The sequence below is a fragment of the Culex pipiens genome, chromosome 3 (genome assembly GCF_016801865.2).
Source record: "Culex pipiens pallens isolate TS chromosome 3, TS_CPP_V2, whole genome shotgun sequence".
NCBI classification, from domain to species: domain Eukaryota; kingdom Metazoa; phylum Arthropoda; class Insecta; order Diptera; family Culicidae; genus Culex; species Culex pipiens.
The window spans coordinates 159,851,007-159,868,350 of record NC_068939.1 but is presented as its reverse complement, the minus strand read 5'-3'; the positions used below and the strand labels follow the sequence as shown (position 1 = coordinate 159,868,350).

Here is a 17,344-nt window from a genome sequence, read left to right as displayed (position 1 = left end):
AAAAATTTTGATGCTTACTATCGCAAAAAAAAAATTACGCAAAGATTTTTGTTTTCGTCAAATCTTACATTTTTTGAAAACTATGATTGCAAAACAACTAAACTAGTGTAATATGCATTTGAAATTAGTTTTAAGATTAAAAATAATAAAATTTTCAATCGAAAATTACTTTGCTTTTATTCTTTTTTCAAAAAATCGAAATATTGGTCGCAAAAATTTTTCTACTTCATTTTTCGATGTATCAACAAAGTTAAAAAAAACAGAATATAGATAATTTTCTCAGCTCTTTGAAAATATTTTTTCGACAGTGGGCAGACATGGGCACTTATTAAAAAAAACTAATAACTACGACTATTTTCAAAAGGTTATTTAAAATGGCTCTAACTTGAAAACGGTCCACTTTATCAAAATTTCACTAAAGTACTTTTTGATTGCAAATTCGATTTTACATCAAAAAATAAAGTTGAAAAATTTTTGGGACCGATATCTCGATTTTTTGAAAAAAATTGTATTGATTCAAAAAATCATAACTCGATCAACGATTTTTTACCCATTCTGGAAATTTCTGAAAAGTTGGCATTTAAGGTCCTCTAAAACATATCAGAAAATAAAAAATATTTTTTTTTTCAGTGTAGTCCATATCAACTTTGCCGAAGACACCAAATCGATCAGAAAATTCCTTCAAAAGATACAGATTTTCTAATTTTCACATATCATTTTTGTATAAACAGCTGTCAAATTTGTATGGAAAATTATATGAGCGAACTTATGATGCAAAATGGCTTCTTTGGGCATACCGTAGGCATTTTTTCCAGCGTCACCTAATTAGCCATTATTTTTCAACTGACGATATCTTTGAAACTTTTGATGCGATTATTTATCAATGTTAAAAATTAAACTTAAGTGTTTTCTGCTCTTTTCAATAAAATTTGTTTTTTTAACAATCAAAGTCATATGAATTAAAATTTAGAATTTATTAAAATCAACAAAAAAAAAGCTGAAAAATCTTTTTTATTTACATTTTTAACACAAAAATCCTTCAAAATCTTGCGTTTTGGATAAATATTAGGGTGGGTACGTTTTTCAAAAAGTTCTCGGATCAAGTTTTAGTATGGTTCCCCTTGTATGGCATGTCCATAGGGACTTTCATGCCAAATATCAGCTCATTTGGTTGTAAACTGGCTGCGCGCATCAGGGTTAAAGTTTACATGGGAATTACTATGGGAAATTGGAACTTTTTGTTCAAACGCTCCTACAGGTCTGGGAAAATCACGCGCCAACTTCTGGTATGGTCAGGCCTAAGGGGAATGGTCTGGTGAACACTTTTCCCGAAGAGAGCATATGGATTCGTTGTCCCTAGACCTGGCGCATCGGCAAACAATCCGATGTCAAAAGCAATCAAATTTTCAAAAGCATCAAATTTTCCTTAGCATGCTATGAAAGTTTGATGAACACCGCGACGCCATATGTCAGACAGCTACCACGTGGGTGAGAAACGGCTGGAATATTCAATTGCAAACCTTCTTTTTACTAGAAAATGATCATTTCGAGTAATCCTGATATTATTTAGTAGAATTCAGAATCTTTGCATAGCAAATTTGTATTTTTTTTTTGCATATATTTCAACCACGTGGTAGCTGCCTGACGTATAGCGTCGCGGTGTTCATCAAGCTTTCATAGCATGCTAAGGAAAATTTGCTGCTTTTCGAGGGAAAACCGTTGATTCCGAAGACATCGGATTGTTTGCCGATGCGCCAGGTCTAGGGACAACGAATCCATATGCTCTCTTCGGGAAAAGTGTTCTCCAGACCATTCCCCTTAAGCCTGACCATACCAGAAGTTGGCGCGTGATTTTCCCAGACCTGTAGGGGCGTTTGAACAAAAAGTTCCAATTTCCCATAGTAATTCCCATGTAAACTTTAACCCTGATGCGCGCCGCCAGTTTACAACCAAATGAGCTGATATTTGGCATGAAAGTCCCTATGGGCATGCCCTACAAGGGGAACCATACTAAAACTTGATCCGAGAACTTTTTGAAAAACGTACCCACCCTAATAAATATAGAAAATGCGTTTATATCTAAGGACCATCATGGACACCTTATGGTGGGGGGGGGGGGGGGCTTCCGATTTTTCTCACATCACCCACAAGGAGATGGGGGGTTGAGATTAAAAAAAAATGTCCAAGTGGTTTATGAATGGTCCCCTGTTCAAAAATATACATTTGAAAAGGTAAAATTTAAAAAAAAATTATTGGCAGCCGTTTTAAGTCATCTCTAAAAACAGATTTGAACACTTCATAAGTTAGGAAATGTTTCAAACAAAATTTGGATCAAATTTTCCAACGTTTAGTTATAATTTCAAGCCTTAATCATACAGGCCAAACAACAATACTCCGAAAAAATCTTAAGCAAAATGTTTCTTTTTCATCCAAACTTTTGATATTCTATAAGTAACAGCAATTTCACATACAACCTAGACGTTTGTGTTCAAAATTTAACAAGTTTAGCATGTAAAATATTTAAAAACATAAAATATTCTTTTTTAGACCAAAATTGAGCATGTTAAGAGAAGCTAGTAGTTTTTGTTTACAAAACATTTGAAAAATGTTTCAATCTGCTGTAAGTCATCTTCAAAGTTCTATACTAAAGAAAACCATGTACGAAAAACCAAACTAATTAATTAAACTTGAGGCTGATTCCAGTGACTGTGAAAATGCAGGGATCAAGTCTCCCTTAACGCATAATTTTAACGTCAAATGCGTAAGAGTTTTGAAGTTGATAAGTTTATCAAACAATTCATGTTTAAAAAATATATTTAAAATTTTTAATTTTGGGATCACAGATTGACAATTTTGGAAATATTTTAATGTTCACAAATTGGACAACATAGAGTTACCGGATTTGCTTACAGAATTTCTATTTTTACAAGGTAAGGGATCAATCATTCAAAGGCCTTTCTTTCCAAAAAAAAACAAGTCTCCCACACTTTAGTTACATTTAAAATATATTAATTCTATCGCTTATCGCTTCAGCATGCATGCATCACGCGTTGATTTGTACGCATAAAAATAACGGTAGCTCGATTTACCTTAAAAAACGATACTGTCTAAAACTTGTATTGTGTATGCTTAGTGTACTGCGTGGGTGTTTTGTTGTGGAGAAGTTTACCTATACATATAGTAGAGATGCGTGTGATGTGGCGCTCCAGAAGTTACTCGAAGGCGGGCAGTCCAAATTGTTCGGGCTTGAACTCTTCGAGCGAGCCCAGCACCACCGTGGCGTGCTTCCGCTGCTCTTCGCTGATGTGCGGATCGGGAACCATCACGACCTGCATGCCGGCGGAAACGCCCGCCGTGACGCCGTTCGGGGCGTCCTCGAATACAAGGCACTGTGGATGGATTAAAATTAATATTTTCTAAAAATCATGAAAATTGAACTAAATGGAGACGCATTATACTTTACTAAATTGCAAATTACCATGCGTCTCCATATCCCATCAAAATAGCCCCACTCACCTGATCTGGTTTGGGGCTGTCCGGGAAGCGTTTGGCCGCCACCAGGAAGATGTCCGGCGCCGGCTTACCCTCCTTGACTTCCGTGTCCGACGAACCCATCACCTTGTGGTTGAACAGCGCAAACAGCTCCTGGTGATGTTTGATTTTGACCTCCACCGAGTCCGCCCCCGAGCTGGTGGCCAGGGCAATGGGAATGTTGTGCTGGTGCAGATGCCGGACCAACCGCTCGGCACCTACGGGGGGTACTTGCTAGGTTATGTTGTTCATTTGCAGGGGGTACTTACGGGGGTGATCTAGGCTGATCGGCTAATGAAAGGATAAAGTGGGAGGTTGGGATCTGGTTTTGGGGAATTGGACAAGGAATCTTTCTAGCAGAACACACAGAGAAAATTGGTTCAAGCACGTGAAGTTGATGACTTTTTTTCTGGATTTGATTTTTTAATCTAATTCAGCCGATACCTTTCAGCAAGGGCGCACCGCCCAGTTCGAGCAGCTGTTTTTCGCGGAACTTTTTCAAAAAGTCGTCCACTGTACAGGACAGCTTCAGATCGTTCACAATGATGGAGACGGTGCGCTGCTCGGTCGTTCCGAGGACCCGCATGCGGGTGGCCCACGGGTACGGCGAGTTGTACGATTTGCACACGTCGCCCAGAATGCGCTCGTAAATTTTCTCCGTGTCTGTGTTGGAAAGAGCAATGTGGAAGAGAGAGAGAAAGAAAGAAAACAAAGAAAGAACCGATTAGCCAAATCTTGCGCCAAGGAACGTCGGAATACCTGGCATCAGCTGGGCGTTGGACATCAGCTGGTTAATTTTCTCGGTGGAAACCTGGACGTACTCTTCGGGGGTCATCGGCAGGTCCAGCGCCTTGACGATGGCCGCCGCGGCCGGGTCGCGCTGCAGACCCATGACCGACTGTTTGATCTCCCACGTGAAGGTTTTGCCGTACGGGTCGGCGATGCTTTGCGTGACCTCCGTGTACAGCTTTTCGGTGTCTAGATTTTGGTGAGGATTTTGGTTGATAAAAATACAGAAGACAGACTCTATTATCCGAAGTTCAATTGTGCAAAGAACTTCGAATACAAAGTGCTTCAATATGATTTGAGAATATGTAATCTAAGCAAATTTAAAACATGTTTTAAGTAGCCCGTGTGAATTGTTGTTGTTGTTATTATTTTTTTATTTCTGGCAGCATTAACCTGTGCGATCATTCGCTGCCCCCTGTGAATTGGGTTTGACTCAAATTTCGGTATTTTAAAGACACCCAGAAGTCCAATTTACAATTATTAGTGAGCAAATTTAAACTAATTTTTAAATATCTGATTCTGAATAAAACATGCGATAAAAATATTTTTGTTCATGTTTTTTTTTATTATCCGAACTCCTAATCATCAGAAAATCTAACTATCGTATTTATAACAACGACCAACAAAATTTCATGCGCAGTCTGATCTCGAGGAGAAGCATGAAATGCAGCATGGGTACATCAGAAACACACTTTGAATTTTTCAAAAATATTTAAACCGGGCCAAATTTTTTTTCTTCATCTTCATTGTATGGAGTATTAGTGTGGTTCGCTTCTTGTACATATTGCCTGCAATTTCTAGATTATATGCAAGTTCGACGAACAGCCCTAATTTCCATACAAACTTTGAAGAAAAAAAACATTCGGCCCAGTCTGAATATTTTTGAAAAAAAAAATCAAGGTTTACGTGATTCTGGGGACCTCAAAGTTCATGCTGCCCAGTCATTTTTGTCAATTTGTATAGGTCATTGTAATCTTTTCACAAATTTTGTACTTTGAGACTACACATCGAAAATAAACGCTACATTTAGGAAAAAAATATTCAAGAATTTTATGATATTTAAAAAAATACAATTCCATACAAGTCACCATATAATTTTGGGGGCTGGTAATACAAAGTTTGTATGTAAATGTATGAAATTCTGTAACTTCAGAAGGAATTATCTATTCGAAACTATTTTTACTGAAATAATCAGAAAATTTCGAAAAAAAAATCAATTTTTAACATTGAAAATCGGATCAACTATGAACTATGAATATTCTTGTCTTTACTTTTTCATTTCTGTTTTTTCTTTGCATTAAGATTTACATTATTTATTTTTCTTCAATCAATTTATGTTCAAATGCAGTATATTTATAACCAAACTTATCAACAAATTTGTTTAACACTGGAACGCCCAACGCATGTCCAACTTATACGGACGCCCAAACCTCCCAAAAAAGTTGGAACGGGAACTTCAACTCGCTGGTTCTCGGGCATAACTCAACCAATCGGGACGATTCTTGTTTCCAGGGATTTGTAAGAATGTTTAGATGATCCTAAAATTTTGTAGAACTTGATTTGAACAAATCTATAATTTTTGCGACCAAAACATCGTTCCAACTTTTTCAAAAAGACTGCCTCCGCGGAATTTTTGGCGATTTTTTTTTACACGCGAAAAAAAAAGTGGAAACGATGTTTTTGATCGCAAATATTACAGATTTGATCAAATTGAGTTCTGCAAAGTTCTTGGATCATCTAGACATCCTAACAAATCACTGGATAAAAGAATCGTCTTGATTGAGTGAGTTACGCCCGAGAACAAGCGAGTCGAAGTTACCGTTCCAACTTTTTTGGAGCCTTGGGCGTTGGAATGTTAATTTATGCATTCAAAACTGCACAGGAAAAAAATATGGTATTATTCATCAGGAAATCGATGCCTTTGTGCTCTCTTATGCTAACTGGATAGGAAAACCAGCAAGCTTAGTACAAGAGAGCGCAGAGGCATCGAAATGAAAACGAAGTTGACTTTATAGCTGTCGGCCACCATTGCTAGTACCAACCACTAGTCTGCCCATAATTGAAAATTCGGCTATTATGCCAAATCAAGTATTCCGAGAAAAACGCGTTTTAGTGTTTGTCACAAAATCTCCATCAAGGCAATTTCCCATAAGAGTGGCATATTAGCCGTTTGGTTTTTCGCATCGGCAGCCAAGTCTAAACATTATTTCAGTGAAATTCAAGTTCCAAAAGATGCGTTGGAACATCCTCTACCACCTGGTGCTAATATCTCGTTTTTGCCAAAAGTGGCAGTAAGTGTCTTCCTTTTTATCTACTAGGACTACTAGGCATCGAAATGGTGGCAGATGTTCTGTCGAAAAAAAAATTGTAATATTAAATCAGAAATTGGTGAATATTCATAAGTTCTTGATCAATTTTCATCAGGTTTAAATTTTCACACATTTTTTTCATATAATATTACTCAAAAAAGAGGTAATATTCAACCAACCAAATTTTCAACCTTCCAAAATTCAACTTTTTTTTGTGTGTCTATCATAACAATTTGAACACTATCTTTTAAGTTAATTATGACTTTTCTCTCAATTTGTTTTTTTTTTTTTTCATTTTTTATAATTCATTAAATTAATGTTTTCCTTCAGCCCATAACTAAGGTATTATGTACAATGACCATCGACCTACATTATATTTATTTGAACATAAATAACTACTTTACAACATGCATGTAACTACAAGTCGGATCGTTTGGTACGGTATTGTCCACGCATCCATTCTTCCCTTTTGATTATGAGAAATGTGATCCGTTCACACAATACACTATGTGGCAAACACAACGCAGCAGGGCTGGTTGTTTCAATTGTTGGTATACATTTTCGAGTGTACTCGGAGAGCAACTCTCTACACAGAAAAAATGATGGTAATATTCATCAGGAAACGGTGACAGTTTTCATTTAAAAAAAAGTGTAATATTACATCAGAAAATGATTAATTTTCATCAGTTTCAGGTGAATATTCATCAATTTCATATTTTTACACATAAAAAAACGAAGTTGACTTTATAGCTGTCGGCCACCATTGCTAGTACCAACCAAGTGTCTTCCTTTTTATCTACAAGGACTTCGCTGCCCTGGGCTCCTAAGTGTATGAAGTATGGCACGGAGCGACGGCGCCGAATACCCATTTTTACACAAAGAATTTTAGAGCACCCGCCGCGGGATTCGAACCAGCGACCTCTGGATTGTGAGTCCAGTGCGCGGTCCGATTGATCCACACGGGCGGGACACATTGGTTAGGTATTATTACTCAAAAAAAAAGGTAATATTAAACCTACCAAATTTTCAGCATTCCAAAATTCAACTTTGTTTTGCTGTGTACGAAATCAGCCGATTTCAACCCTTTTTTATTTTTTGTATTTTTTTTTATTTGGCTCAAACTTTGTGGGGGCCTCCCCTATGACTAAAGAAGCTATTTTGTGTCATTGGTTCACCCATACAAGTCTTCATACAATTTTGGCTGCTGTCAATACAAAAATGGTACGTAAATATTCAAACAGCTGTAACTTTTGAGTGAGTTTTCTGATCAATTTGGTGTCTTGGACAAAGTTGTAGGTATTGTTGAGGACTATTGAGAAAAAATAGGTACACGGAAAAAAACAATTTGCAGATTGTTTAACTTTTTTTCACAAAAACTCAATATCCCAAAAATCGTATTTTTTTGATTTTCGAGATTTTTTTTATATGTTTTAGGGGACAAAACCCCGCAACTTTTGAGCCATAGAGAAACATGGTCAAAACATCTGCCGCCGAGTCATGCATTTTTGAAAACATAGTGATTTTTGGAAAAAATCGAAATTTTATGCAAACACAAATTGCTCCAAAAAGACTGCAAAAAATATTGTTTCCAAGTGGTTTACGGATGGTTTCTAGTAGAATTTTATTATTATTTGTATGTGGACACTGATTTCAACGAAACAACCATGTGAGAAAGAATGATTGGCAAAAAAACAAAATTTCATGCAGAAATCTTTTTAAGAAAAACTTGTTTTGGTAAATGCAAATGAATCAAAAAATAAAGCAAATTAAAAAGTGATTTTGTTTGAAAAATTCCAATGAAATTTTCTTGGTCAAACCCAAAAGTAAATCTAAGAACAATTCATTTATTTTCTTCAGTAAGAAAGAAAAAAATAATATTATAAATACCTATCAAAACTTTCGCATTAAATAGCTACATTTACTATATTGACCAGTGTAACCCGTTTATCGTGCCACGTGCCAATCGCGTGTGCAATTTGATGATTGGCAATAGCTTGGAAACAAACTTGTTCATCGATATATTATATTATATATTGGTTTAGTTCACCAGTACACCACCTGTTTGGCGGTATTCGGCAAGGTGCTTAACCTTTACCATACAATCAAAGGAATAAGATGGATGGCATGAAAATTAGCTTTTTGCCTTCCTCACCTCAACGAGAACAGAACACTGATGAAGTCTGCAAGTAGTAGACGAAATACGTATCTGTCAAGATATTAAAAAAATATATAGCGGAATTAAAAGGAACAACTCGTCTCTTTGTATTCACAGAGGAAAGGCTGTAAAATCACTCGAAAAATGAACTTCTTTATTCGACCTCGTAGACCCGGAACGGAATCGACGTAACACCTTATAATGTGGCCCTCTTAAACCTTGCGGTTTCGTCAACGGATCCACAGGAGTGTATCGTTCTTTTTGCGACAAGACTCCGCCTCCCGGGTCTCCTAAGTGTGAAGGTATGGCACGGGGAGAGGGCACCGAATACCTATATTAACACTTAGAATTTTTGCGTCTGCCTTGGGGTCCCACAAGACCCTAGTTAATATTATGAAGTTTAGAAAAGTACTTCAAAAGTTATGCTTAAAAACGATTTTAGCTAAACTTCGAAAGATTATAAAAAGGGTGGTTTTTGTAAGCATATTATACATTTTTAGAAAGGTATTTAAAAGACCTTTCCAACGCGTCCAAGACATTGAAGATCTGACAACCCTATCAAAAGTTATTAGCACTTAAGTGTCATTTATGTACTTTTTGGAAGCCGGATTTCAGATATTTTGATAAAAAATAAGTGTTAATTAAACACTTTTTTGAGGCTGTGTAGTGTATTCACTTTATGAATGTGAGGAAGGCACCAACCACCTTAAGGTGGATTAAGTAACGTTTTTTGGAAAGAGTTGTATTTGTATGCCCCGAGAGAGAGAAAGAGGTTTGGTGCCATGTGCGCGCAAATACTGATAAGGTGCAAGTTCACCTTTCCCATTGTATTCTAGTTTAGTATGAGTGCAGAAAGTAACTTTTTGGTGTTGCTAATTGGTGCAATTATCTCTCAGTACACATTTAAATGCTATGGGAATCTTACTGACTTTTCGAGACTTTCATAGATTATAATTGAATGATGTTTAAAAAATGACAATATTTTACAACTGTCAAGTTAATGTTTCATGTAAGCATTAGGCAGAGAGAAAATTTAAGATATTTTGCAACCGAAAAAGTTTTTAAAGTCGAAAACTTCCAGCTCTGCCTAAAACACCACGCGACTCCACTCCATGCCGCTCAGCCAGTTTGTTCCTGGCAGTTGGCCAAAGCCAATTTCAAAATGATCCTCATCAGCTGAGTTTCCTCTCCAGAACAACAACAACAACACCTCGGCGTTGTCTGACGCAATAAAACATCAATACTGAACGCTGTATCATAGCTGTGTACAGTTATATAGCTTTTCCAGCATCACGCTGCAACCCGTCGTACGATTCGCAAAACTGAAGGTGCAGTTGTGCACATGCACCAAGGTCATCGCGTAAAGGAATTTTCCGACACTTCCGCTCACTGCACTGCAAGTCGGTTGCTTTCTGTTGGTTCGATAAAATATCACGCACAAACTAACAAACTCACACACACTGGACCAGGAAAGTTAAACGAGACTGCACCTTTTCCCGATGTTGGCGTTGATAACAAAACGTGAACACTGATAACTACAGGCTACAGGTATGAAATAAAACACGCTAAACTATAGATCACTAAACTAGTATGGTACGTGGTCGGTCCCACGTGTGTGCTTGCGTGCAATGAGCGTGGTTTCAACCGAGAAGAAGAAACAGTGAAGAGTGGTGCTGCCAGCGGTGCACACAAATCCGGAACACTCCGGACTCACCAAGCAGCAGCCCGTCCATGTCGAAGATGCAGTGGGTAACCTTCCGGAAGTTGCTGGCCATCCTGGTTGCTGTTGAAGTTGCTCCGCTCGCGCCAAGAACCGAACCCGAACTGAAGAGTCGACTCATTTTCACCTAGAAGCTAAGCGCGTCAACAAAGTGAGAGCATATTGGACACAGCAGACGAGAGAGAGAGAGAGAGAAAGAGAGTGGTAGTTAGTTAGTAGATAGGTCATCGTAGTAGGCTGGTTTGGGCCACGCGCCTAGTAGACACGCCGCTTGAAGGTGATGGACAGCAGCGGCGTCGCGACGTCGGCTTTACATGGTGGTGGCGACTCATTTTAATTTCAAATTAAGTTTCGGATTTGGAGTTGAATCATTAAATTTAAATGCAACGAAAGCATGCCCCCAAAATCTGAGAATTATTTATTTAAATTCATACTTAATAATATTCTTCTGCAAAATTAGACAGAATTGTCAATCTGTTTTGTTTAGCGTATGAAAATCACTGATATATTATATATAATCAATAAAAAAAAATTAGGTAATATTACCCAAAAAAAAATGTGTAAAAATGTGAACCCGATGAATATTCACCAGAAACTGATGAAAATTCTTATTTTTCTGATGTACACAGAAAAAAAGTTGAATTTTGGAATGTTGAAAATTTGGTAGGTTGAATATTACATCTTTTTTTGAATAATATTACATAAAAAAAGTGTAAAAATGTGAACCTGATGAATATTTATCAAAAAAACTGATGAAAATTCATCATTTTCTGGGGTAAAATTCATAATTTTTTTGCCACAAAATCTGTCACCATTTCCTGATGAATATTACCATCATTTTTTTTCTGTGTAATATTACACCTTTTTTACACTAAATCTGTCACCATTTATTTTCTGATGAATTTACCATCATTTTTTTCTGTCTAAAGAGAACAAAAAGCAATAAGCCAAACATAGTCATGACTCGATTATCCGAAGGATTGTATGGAACTTCGGAAAATCGAATCATGAACAAAAAAATCGTATTTTTTATTTTCTTGCACAGAAAAAAAAGTTGAATTTTGGAAAGTTGAAAATTTGGTTGGCTGAATATTACATCTTTTCTGAGTAATATTACTTAAAAAATGTTCAAAAATGTGAACTTGATGAAAATTCACCAAATACTGATGAATATATTCCATTTCCTGATGTAATATTTCACATTTTTTGACACAAAAACTGTCACCGTTGCCTGATGTATATTACCATGATTTTTCTTTCTGTGTACTTTTATAATCAAATTCGAGTTCTGCGACCCAATTTTAGTCAATTTTTAATGATTGATTGCCTATTATATTAAAATATTTATTTTTTCAATATAAAAATTCTCCGCAGCTATTTTGGCCACCATCTTGAATTTAAAGATTTTAAATGATTTCAGAGTAGTTTTGAGGTCATTACCTAAGCTCGACAATAAAAAATAAGATAACGAAAAAAATGTTTTGTCTTGATTCGATTATCCGAAGTGAAATTTTGCCTGGCCTATACAATCATTTTAAAAAAAATAAAATTATAAAAATTTTCGCGCTATTATTTTTCAGTCTTGATCTTATTTTTTCAATATTTCTTTGAAGATGTTCTGGAATCACATTATATTTATCATTAAATCTTTTTTTCATTTTTTTAGTAAATATTTAGGAATTTGTGCGATTTATTTTACCAGTTCTCCTTTTAAATTATGTGGATTGTTATGTTTGACTCTTTAAATCAATGTTGATTTATCATGGTGTCAGTATTTGAAAGTTTTCAATTTTATTTCAATGAAAAATCAAGTTTCATACGAATTCATGCTCTACTTCTCATGTTTTGCCAAATTTTTAAGAGACGATTTCTCAGTTTCATTTTTTTTAATATTTTCAAATAGTTACAAAATCGATTGGTTTTCATTGAGTAGTTATGTTTTTACGCTGATAAAAATCAACCTTTATTAAAAAATTTACCCATGCTTTTGAACAAGTTTACGGAAACCAAAAATTTGGAAAAAAAATAATTGCAATGGCTCAATGAATTTAGTTTGACATTCAAGGTATTGACCAAAAAACTGAGGTTGAACGATTCTAAATATTTTTTAATATTTATGCAATGTGATTACAAAATCAAACAAAATAATAACATTAAGCTGATTATAATCTTTGAAATAAAGCTCTATTTTTTCAAATAAGTTTTTCATCATCTCTCCATTTGGATAATTTAGTCAAGCATAAATAATTGTTTTGAATAATAAAAAATATTTTGAAAATCGGTATCAAATACAAACTTACGAAGTTTGACAGTTCGCTTTGGCATAAAGCAAAATTATGAGCGAAATCGTCTCTTGCTCAATTTAATCATGAAATATCTTCATGAAACTTTCAGGAGTGATTGAAAATCATCTATTTAGTGGATTCAATATTTTTTTTAATTATTTTTTTTCGAATTATTAAGTTTGGTGAATTTTTTTCATTTTTAAAACATAAATTTGAGAGATGCCTTCCACAGTTGGGGTTTTTTTTTATTTTACGTTTTTAACAAAAAATAAATTTCAGGTGGCTAGGTGGCTAACTTGAACAAGGTACTTTTTTGATTATTTTTGTCTGTGATCTAGTTTTAAGCTTTCTCTCTATTTATCCTTTTCCCATTGCACTTTCTGTAAGTTTTTTGAAAACTTTTTCTTACTCTTGTCTATTCCATAGTTATAAGTAATAATTTTTCGATTGAATTACGATGTAAAACACAGCTGAAAGGAACACCAAAACTCTGTTGTGTACCTAAATGAACTCATTGTAACTTGATTATTCACAAATAAAACCGAATTGAAATTGAAAACAAGGTTCTTTTTGAATGCAAATTTGATTTACTTCAAAAAAAAAATCTACAGCTTAGCCGAAGACATTTAATTGATCATAAAATTCAAATCAACGTCAATAATTAAGTTGTGTGAAGTTTAAGATTGGTCTTCTATAAACAATCTGAAAGAAAAATTAAGTCTCTTTTATCAGTCATTTTTGACGTGAGAAAATGTATCAAAAAGTCGTGTTGTCAAAAACGGGATGGCACTGTAATAAAAAAAAGCAAATTTCGACGGTAACATTTCAAAAGGCATCATGTACATTTGGACACTTTGTGGGTTATTGCATATTCTGAAAGTACTCCTAATAAGCTACCTCTCCACCAAAAATGAGCAAAAGTTACTTCAGTAAAGTCTATTTAATCATGATTTTAAATAAAGTAACATAAACAAAATCTCTGCCATCAGCAGTCCCTGTTTATATAGCCCTGTCAACCTGTCAAACAAAAGACTACATGAACCTCGTGACGAAAAAAAAGCATCATGAAAAAAGCGCCATGTCCATTCGGCGAAGAAAAACGAATCATAACAAAGCGTCCCCCTCAATGACAGCAGGGTGATATAGACGTTGATGATTTTAAAAGATGTTATGTTTGTTATTCTCAAATATAATTACGGAAATAATGTTTTATTGAATTTCGATGATCAAGTATCAATAAAAGCAACATTTTTCATCATTTGTTATCATTGGAACATCTTATTTTGCTGTTATATCAAAATGGGAATTGAAAATGGATGCTCAACATTCAAATGCGTTTTTCTCAAAAAGTCTGGTGTGTACATGATGCTTTTTGAAATGTTGGCATCGATTTTGAAGATATTTTCAAAATGTTTAGTACATACTTCTAACTAATGTCGCTTCCCAAATGCCAACGGAAATCGTTACACATTTTGGTAAAACAATGTTTATAGACCATTTTTAAAAAAAAGTTTAACTTTTCACTAGGAAAAACAAAAAAAAACTTTTGGAAAAAAAGTCGTAATAAAAAAAACGATTTAAATATTTAACAATAAATCTCCACCATGTTCGCGATACATCGCGATTCCTTTCAACGAAACGCTCGTTGATGGAGAATGAGTTAATGTGATCCGGCGTCGACCGCGTGCTCACGCGAGACTCTCGGAAGTACATTTCGCAGTGCACCCTCTCTTTCTCCTTATAGTAGGCCGTATAGGTCTGTAACAGACGCCAACGTCCGGATTTGGTGAACTTGAGTGCGGCAGAGAAAATGATCGGTCAACGCAGTATATCAGGGGTGCTCAAAGTTTTTGGATGCCGGGCCAATTTTGAAGCTCAAATGAGCTTGCGAGCCACGTGTATAAAATTGGTTATTTATATAAAAAAAATTACGTTATATAAATGTAAAAGACTAAAAAATACATCTATTACTGGAATTTTTTCTTTAAATTTCTGTTTTTTTTTACATTTTCGTTATTTAAAAGTAACAGAAAACGGAAAATGACAGTTTTCCATCAGTTTTGTTGATATAATTGTTTTGGGTATTTAAAAAAATGTATTTAGTTGAATTTATTTGTGTTTTCATTCAAATTTTAAGTATTCTCTATATTTTGAAAATGAAAACATAAAATCAGAACAATTTATGCTACGGCATAATTTTATCTTTGAATTGTTACACTCATGACAAATGGTTCAAATTTGTTTCCAACAAAAAGGCCGATGCAAATATTTAAAAAAGATATTGTCCCTCAATTCTGGCCATGGTCGAAGGGAGCCAAAAAAAAAATCAAAAGAAATATGAAAATTGAAAACACAAGCCAGAATATCAATGTCAATGAAAAAAATGTTGGAAAATGTGAGATAATCACACTTAGATTTGCAATCATAATTTTCAAAATATGTAAGATTCGACGAAAAAAAATACATTTTTGCGAAAAACACTTTTTGTTGTTAATCGAAAGTTCACTAAAATTCAAATTATTTTTGAATAAACCCGAGCATGCCCAAAATGATTCTAAACGCAGAGGAATGCATTTTAAATGGATTCCCGCTGATTGCACTTAAATAACAAAAGCTTTGAAAAATATTTGCAACCGCCTTATTCCCCCGATTTAAAAATTGTGTCTGTATGAATCAAATGGTAGTCAATCAGTTACGTTATCCAACTGTCATGAGTTTGAATCCCGAAGATGAATGTTTCTAAGTGCAAAGTAAGTTTGAGGCTCAGTTTATTGAAATGGTCATAATGACTTTTAAATTAATATGTAATGCTTATTTTTGCTATTATAACAGTTTTATAAAAAGAAGCAAAGCAATCAAAAAGGTTATGTAAGGTGAGTCACCCAAAACATCTTTTACGCAAAAGGACCGACGTTTTACTTCCCCATCCGATAGAAGGCCAGGAGGATAAGCAGAAATCGAACCCGCGCCCCATAGTAACCTAAGGATCGGCATCCGAAGCCGCTAACCACCACGCCACGAGGCCATCCCAGTTTTATACCTAAGTCAAATTTGAACGTTTCATTGACATTTCCAAAAATATTTGATGAATATTTTGACAATATTTACTAGTTTCACTCACATTGAAAGTGTAAAAAAAGTTTCAATTAGAAAGATTTTTGAACAACATATTTTTATTTTGAAATAAGGATAAAAAAAGAATAAATCATTAGTTTAATACTAACAAAACCAAAAAAACAGATAAGCACTTAAAGTTTAATTTTGAAAAAGTTTAAAATCATTTTATAGATAATCAACGGGCCATTTTACTTGATCATTCAAAATGGGTTCGCGGGCCACAAAATATCACCTCGCGGGCCACGTTTGGCCCGCGGGCCATACTTTGGTCACCCCTGCAGTATATGCAACGATTCTCTGAATGGGGACAAAAAGATGAATGCCGCCGCCTGGCTGTGGGATTCAACGACACAGCCCCAGCTTTGTTTTCTCCGATGTCAGCGCAGTTTATCCTACTTTGGTTGGTGTTGATAAGTTTTAGCAAAAGGTTGAACAACAAGCTTGAACTTTAATTATTGGGAGCGACAACAATGTAGCCACGCACTCGGTGAATGAAGAGGTTCCGAGGCAGATGTACAGAATCGACTTATTGTGACAGATTTTGTAGTTCATCAATCAAAGTAAACATTCAACAAAATAAGACGCACCTTTTGCTGACTAGGAAGCGGCTCAAGTGTTCAAGAAAAACAATAAAGAACAACCTTGCATAGCCATTGCTCTTCTGTTTACAATAATTTCCCCAGATTCATGGACACCCAAGTCTTTAGTCTGCTTTTAAAAACGGTATTACAATAAGACAAAGAAATCCACCGCCGTTCAAAGACATTCACCCTCATAGCTTCCGCTTAAAATATTATGTACAATTATATAACATTTAAATTCGCTACAATCATGAGGCATGATGGAGCGAATATTGTTACCTCGTTTGATTACCCGGAGTAACGTGTGTACGTGAACAAAGCTTTACCAGCTGTTTCGCCGATAAGAGACCCGTTCAAATTTGTTGAACTGATAACGCACTCGAAACACAACAAAAATCGCACGATTGGTGGAAAATTTGCATACACCACACGGTTTGTCAAAAAGTCAAGTTGGCAAGAGAACCAAAAAGCGTCAAGGAGTGCAGAATCAAAATAACAACATAAACATACCGCTGTCAGTTGAGCTGATAGTGTGATGTCAATGTGACAGCGGTAGCTGTTACCCGTTGGTGAAAATATTGTATCTAGGTGTCTTGCCCCTAGTTTCGGACTATCATACAATGAAATGAATTTTCCTGAAACGTTTAAAAGTAAAAATCAAACTTAGCACTTAGTAATTATTAACCTCTAACCTACAAAATTCAATATCTCGTCAAATGTTAGGAAAACATTAACACAAATTAAGAACTCTAAATCAGGGGTGACCCAAGTATGGCCCGCGAGGTGATTTTTGTGGCCCGCGGACCCATTTTGAAAGATCATGTAAAGTGGCCCTCTTACCCATCTGTAAAATGATT

At 35.3% G+C, this 17,344-nt stretch overlaps 1 protein-coding gene across 2 annotated transcripts; it reads right to left on the bottom strand.

Annotated features, from left to right (window-relative positions):
* Window positions 1–2,987: 2,987 nt before the first annotated feature.
* On the bottom strand, window positions 2,988–16,946 carry LOC120415004 (probable pseudouridine-5'-phosphatase). Of its 2 annotated transcripts, none has more exons than XM_039576374.2 (5): window positions 16,767–16,946; window positions 10,499–10,638; window positions 4,291–4,509; window positions 3,517–3,749; window positions 2,988–3,389 (listed from the first exon to the last, which is right to left on the bottom strand). In XM_039576374.2, exons 2-5 carry the CDS (start codon window positions 10,623–10,625, stop codon window positions 3,213–3,215), a joined length of 756 nt encoding a protein of 251 aa, XP_039432308.1. In that variant the 5' UTR covers window positions 10,626–10,638; window positions 16,767–16,946; the 3' UTR covers window positions 2,988–3,212. The 2 variants fall into 2 exon arrangements, with proteins under 2 accessions (XP_039432308.1, XP_039432300.1); XM_039576366.2 differs by lacking the exon at window positions 4,291–4,509 and adding an exon at window positions 3,976–4,194 and having other exon boundaries at window positions 16,767–16,941.
* Window positions 16,947–17,344: the final 398 nt, after the last annotated feature.

Coding starts and splice junctions, on each gene's coding strand:
- LOC120415004 (XM_039576374.2), bottom strand. CDS start 10,625: ATGAGTCGACTCTTCAGTTCGGGTTCGGTTCTTGGCGCGAGCGGAGCA. Junction 4,510..10,498: donor CATGGACGGGCTGCTGCTTG/GTGAGTCCGGAG, acceptor ACCAAAATCTAG/ACACCGAAAAGCTGTACACG. Junction 3,390..3,516: donor ACAGCCCCAAACCAGATCAG/GTGAGTGGGGCT, acceptor ATCCATCCACAG/TGCCTTGTATTCGAGGACGC.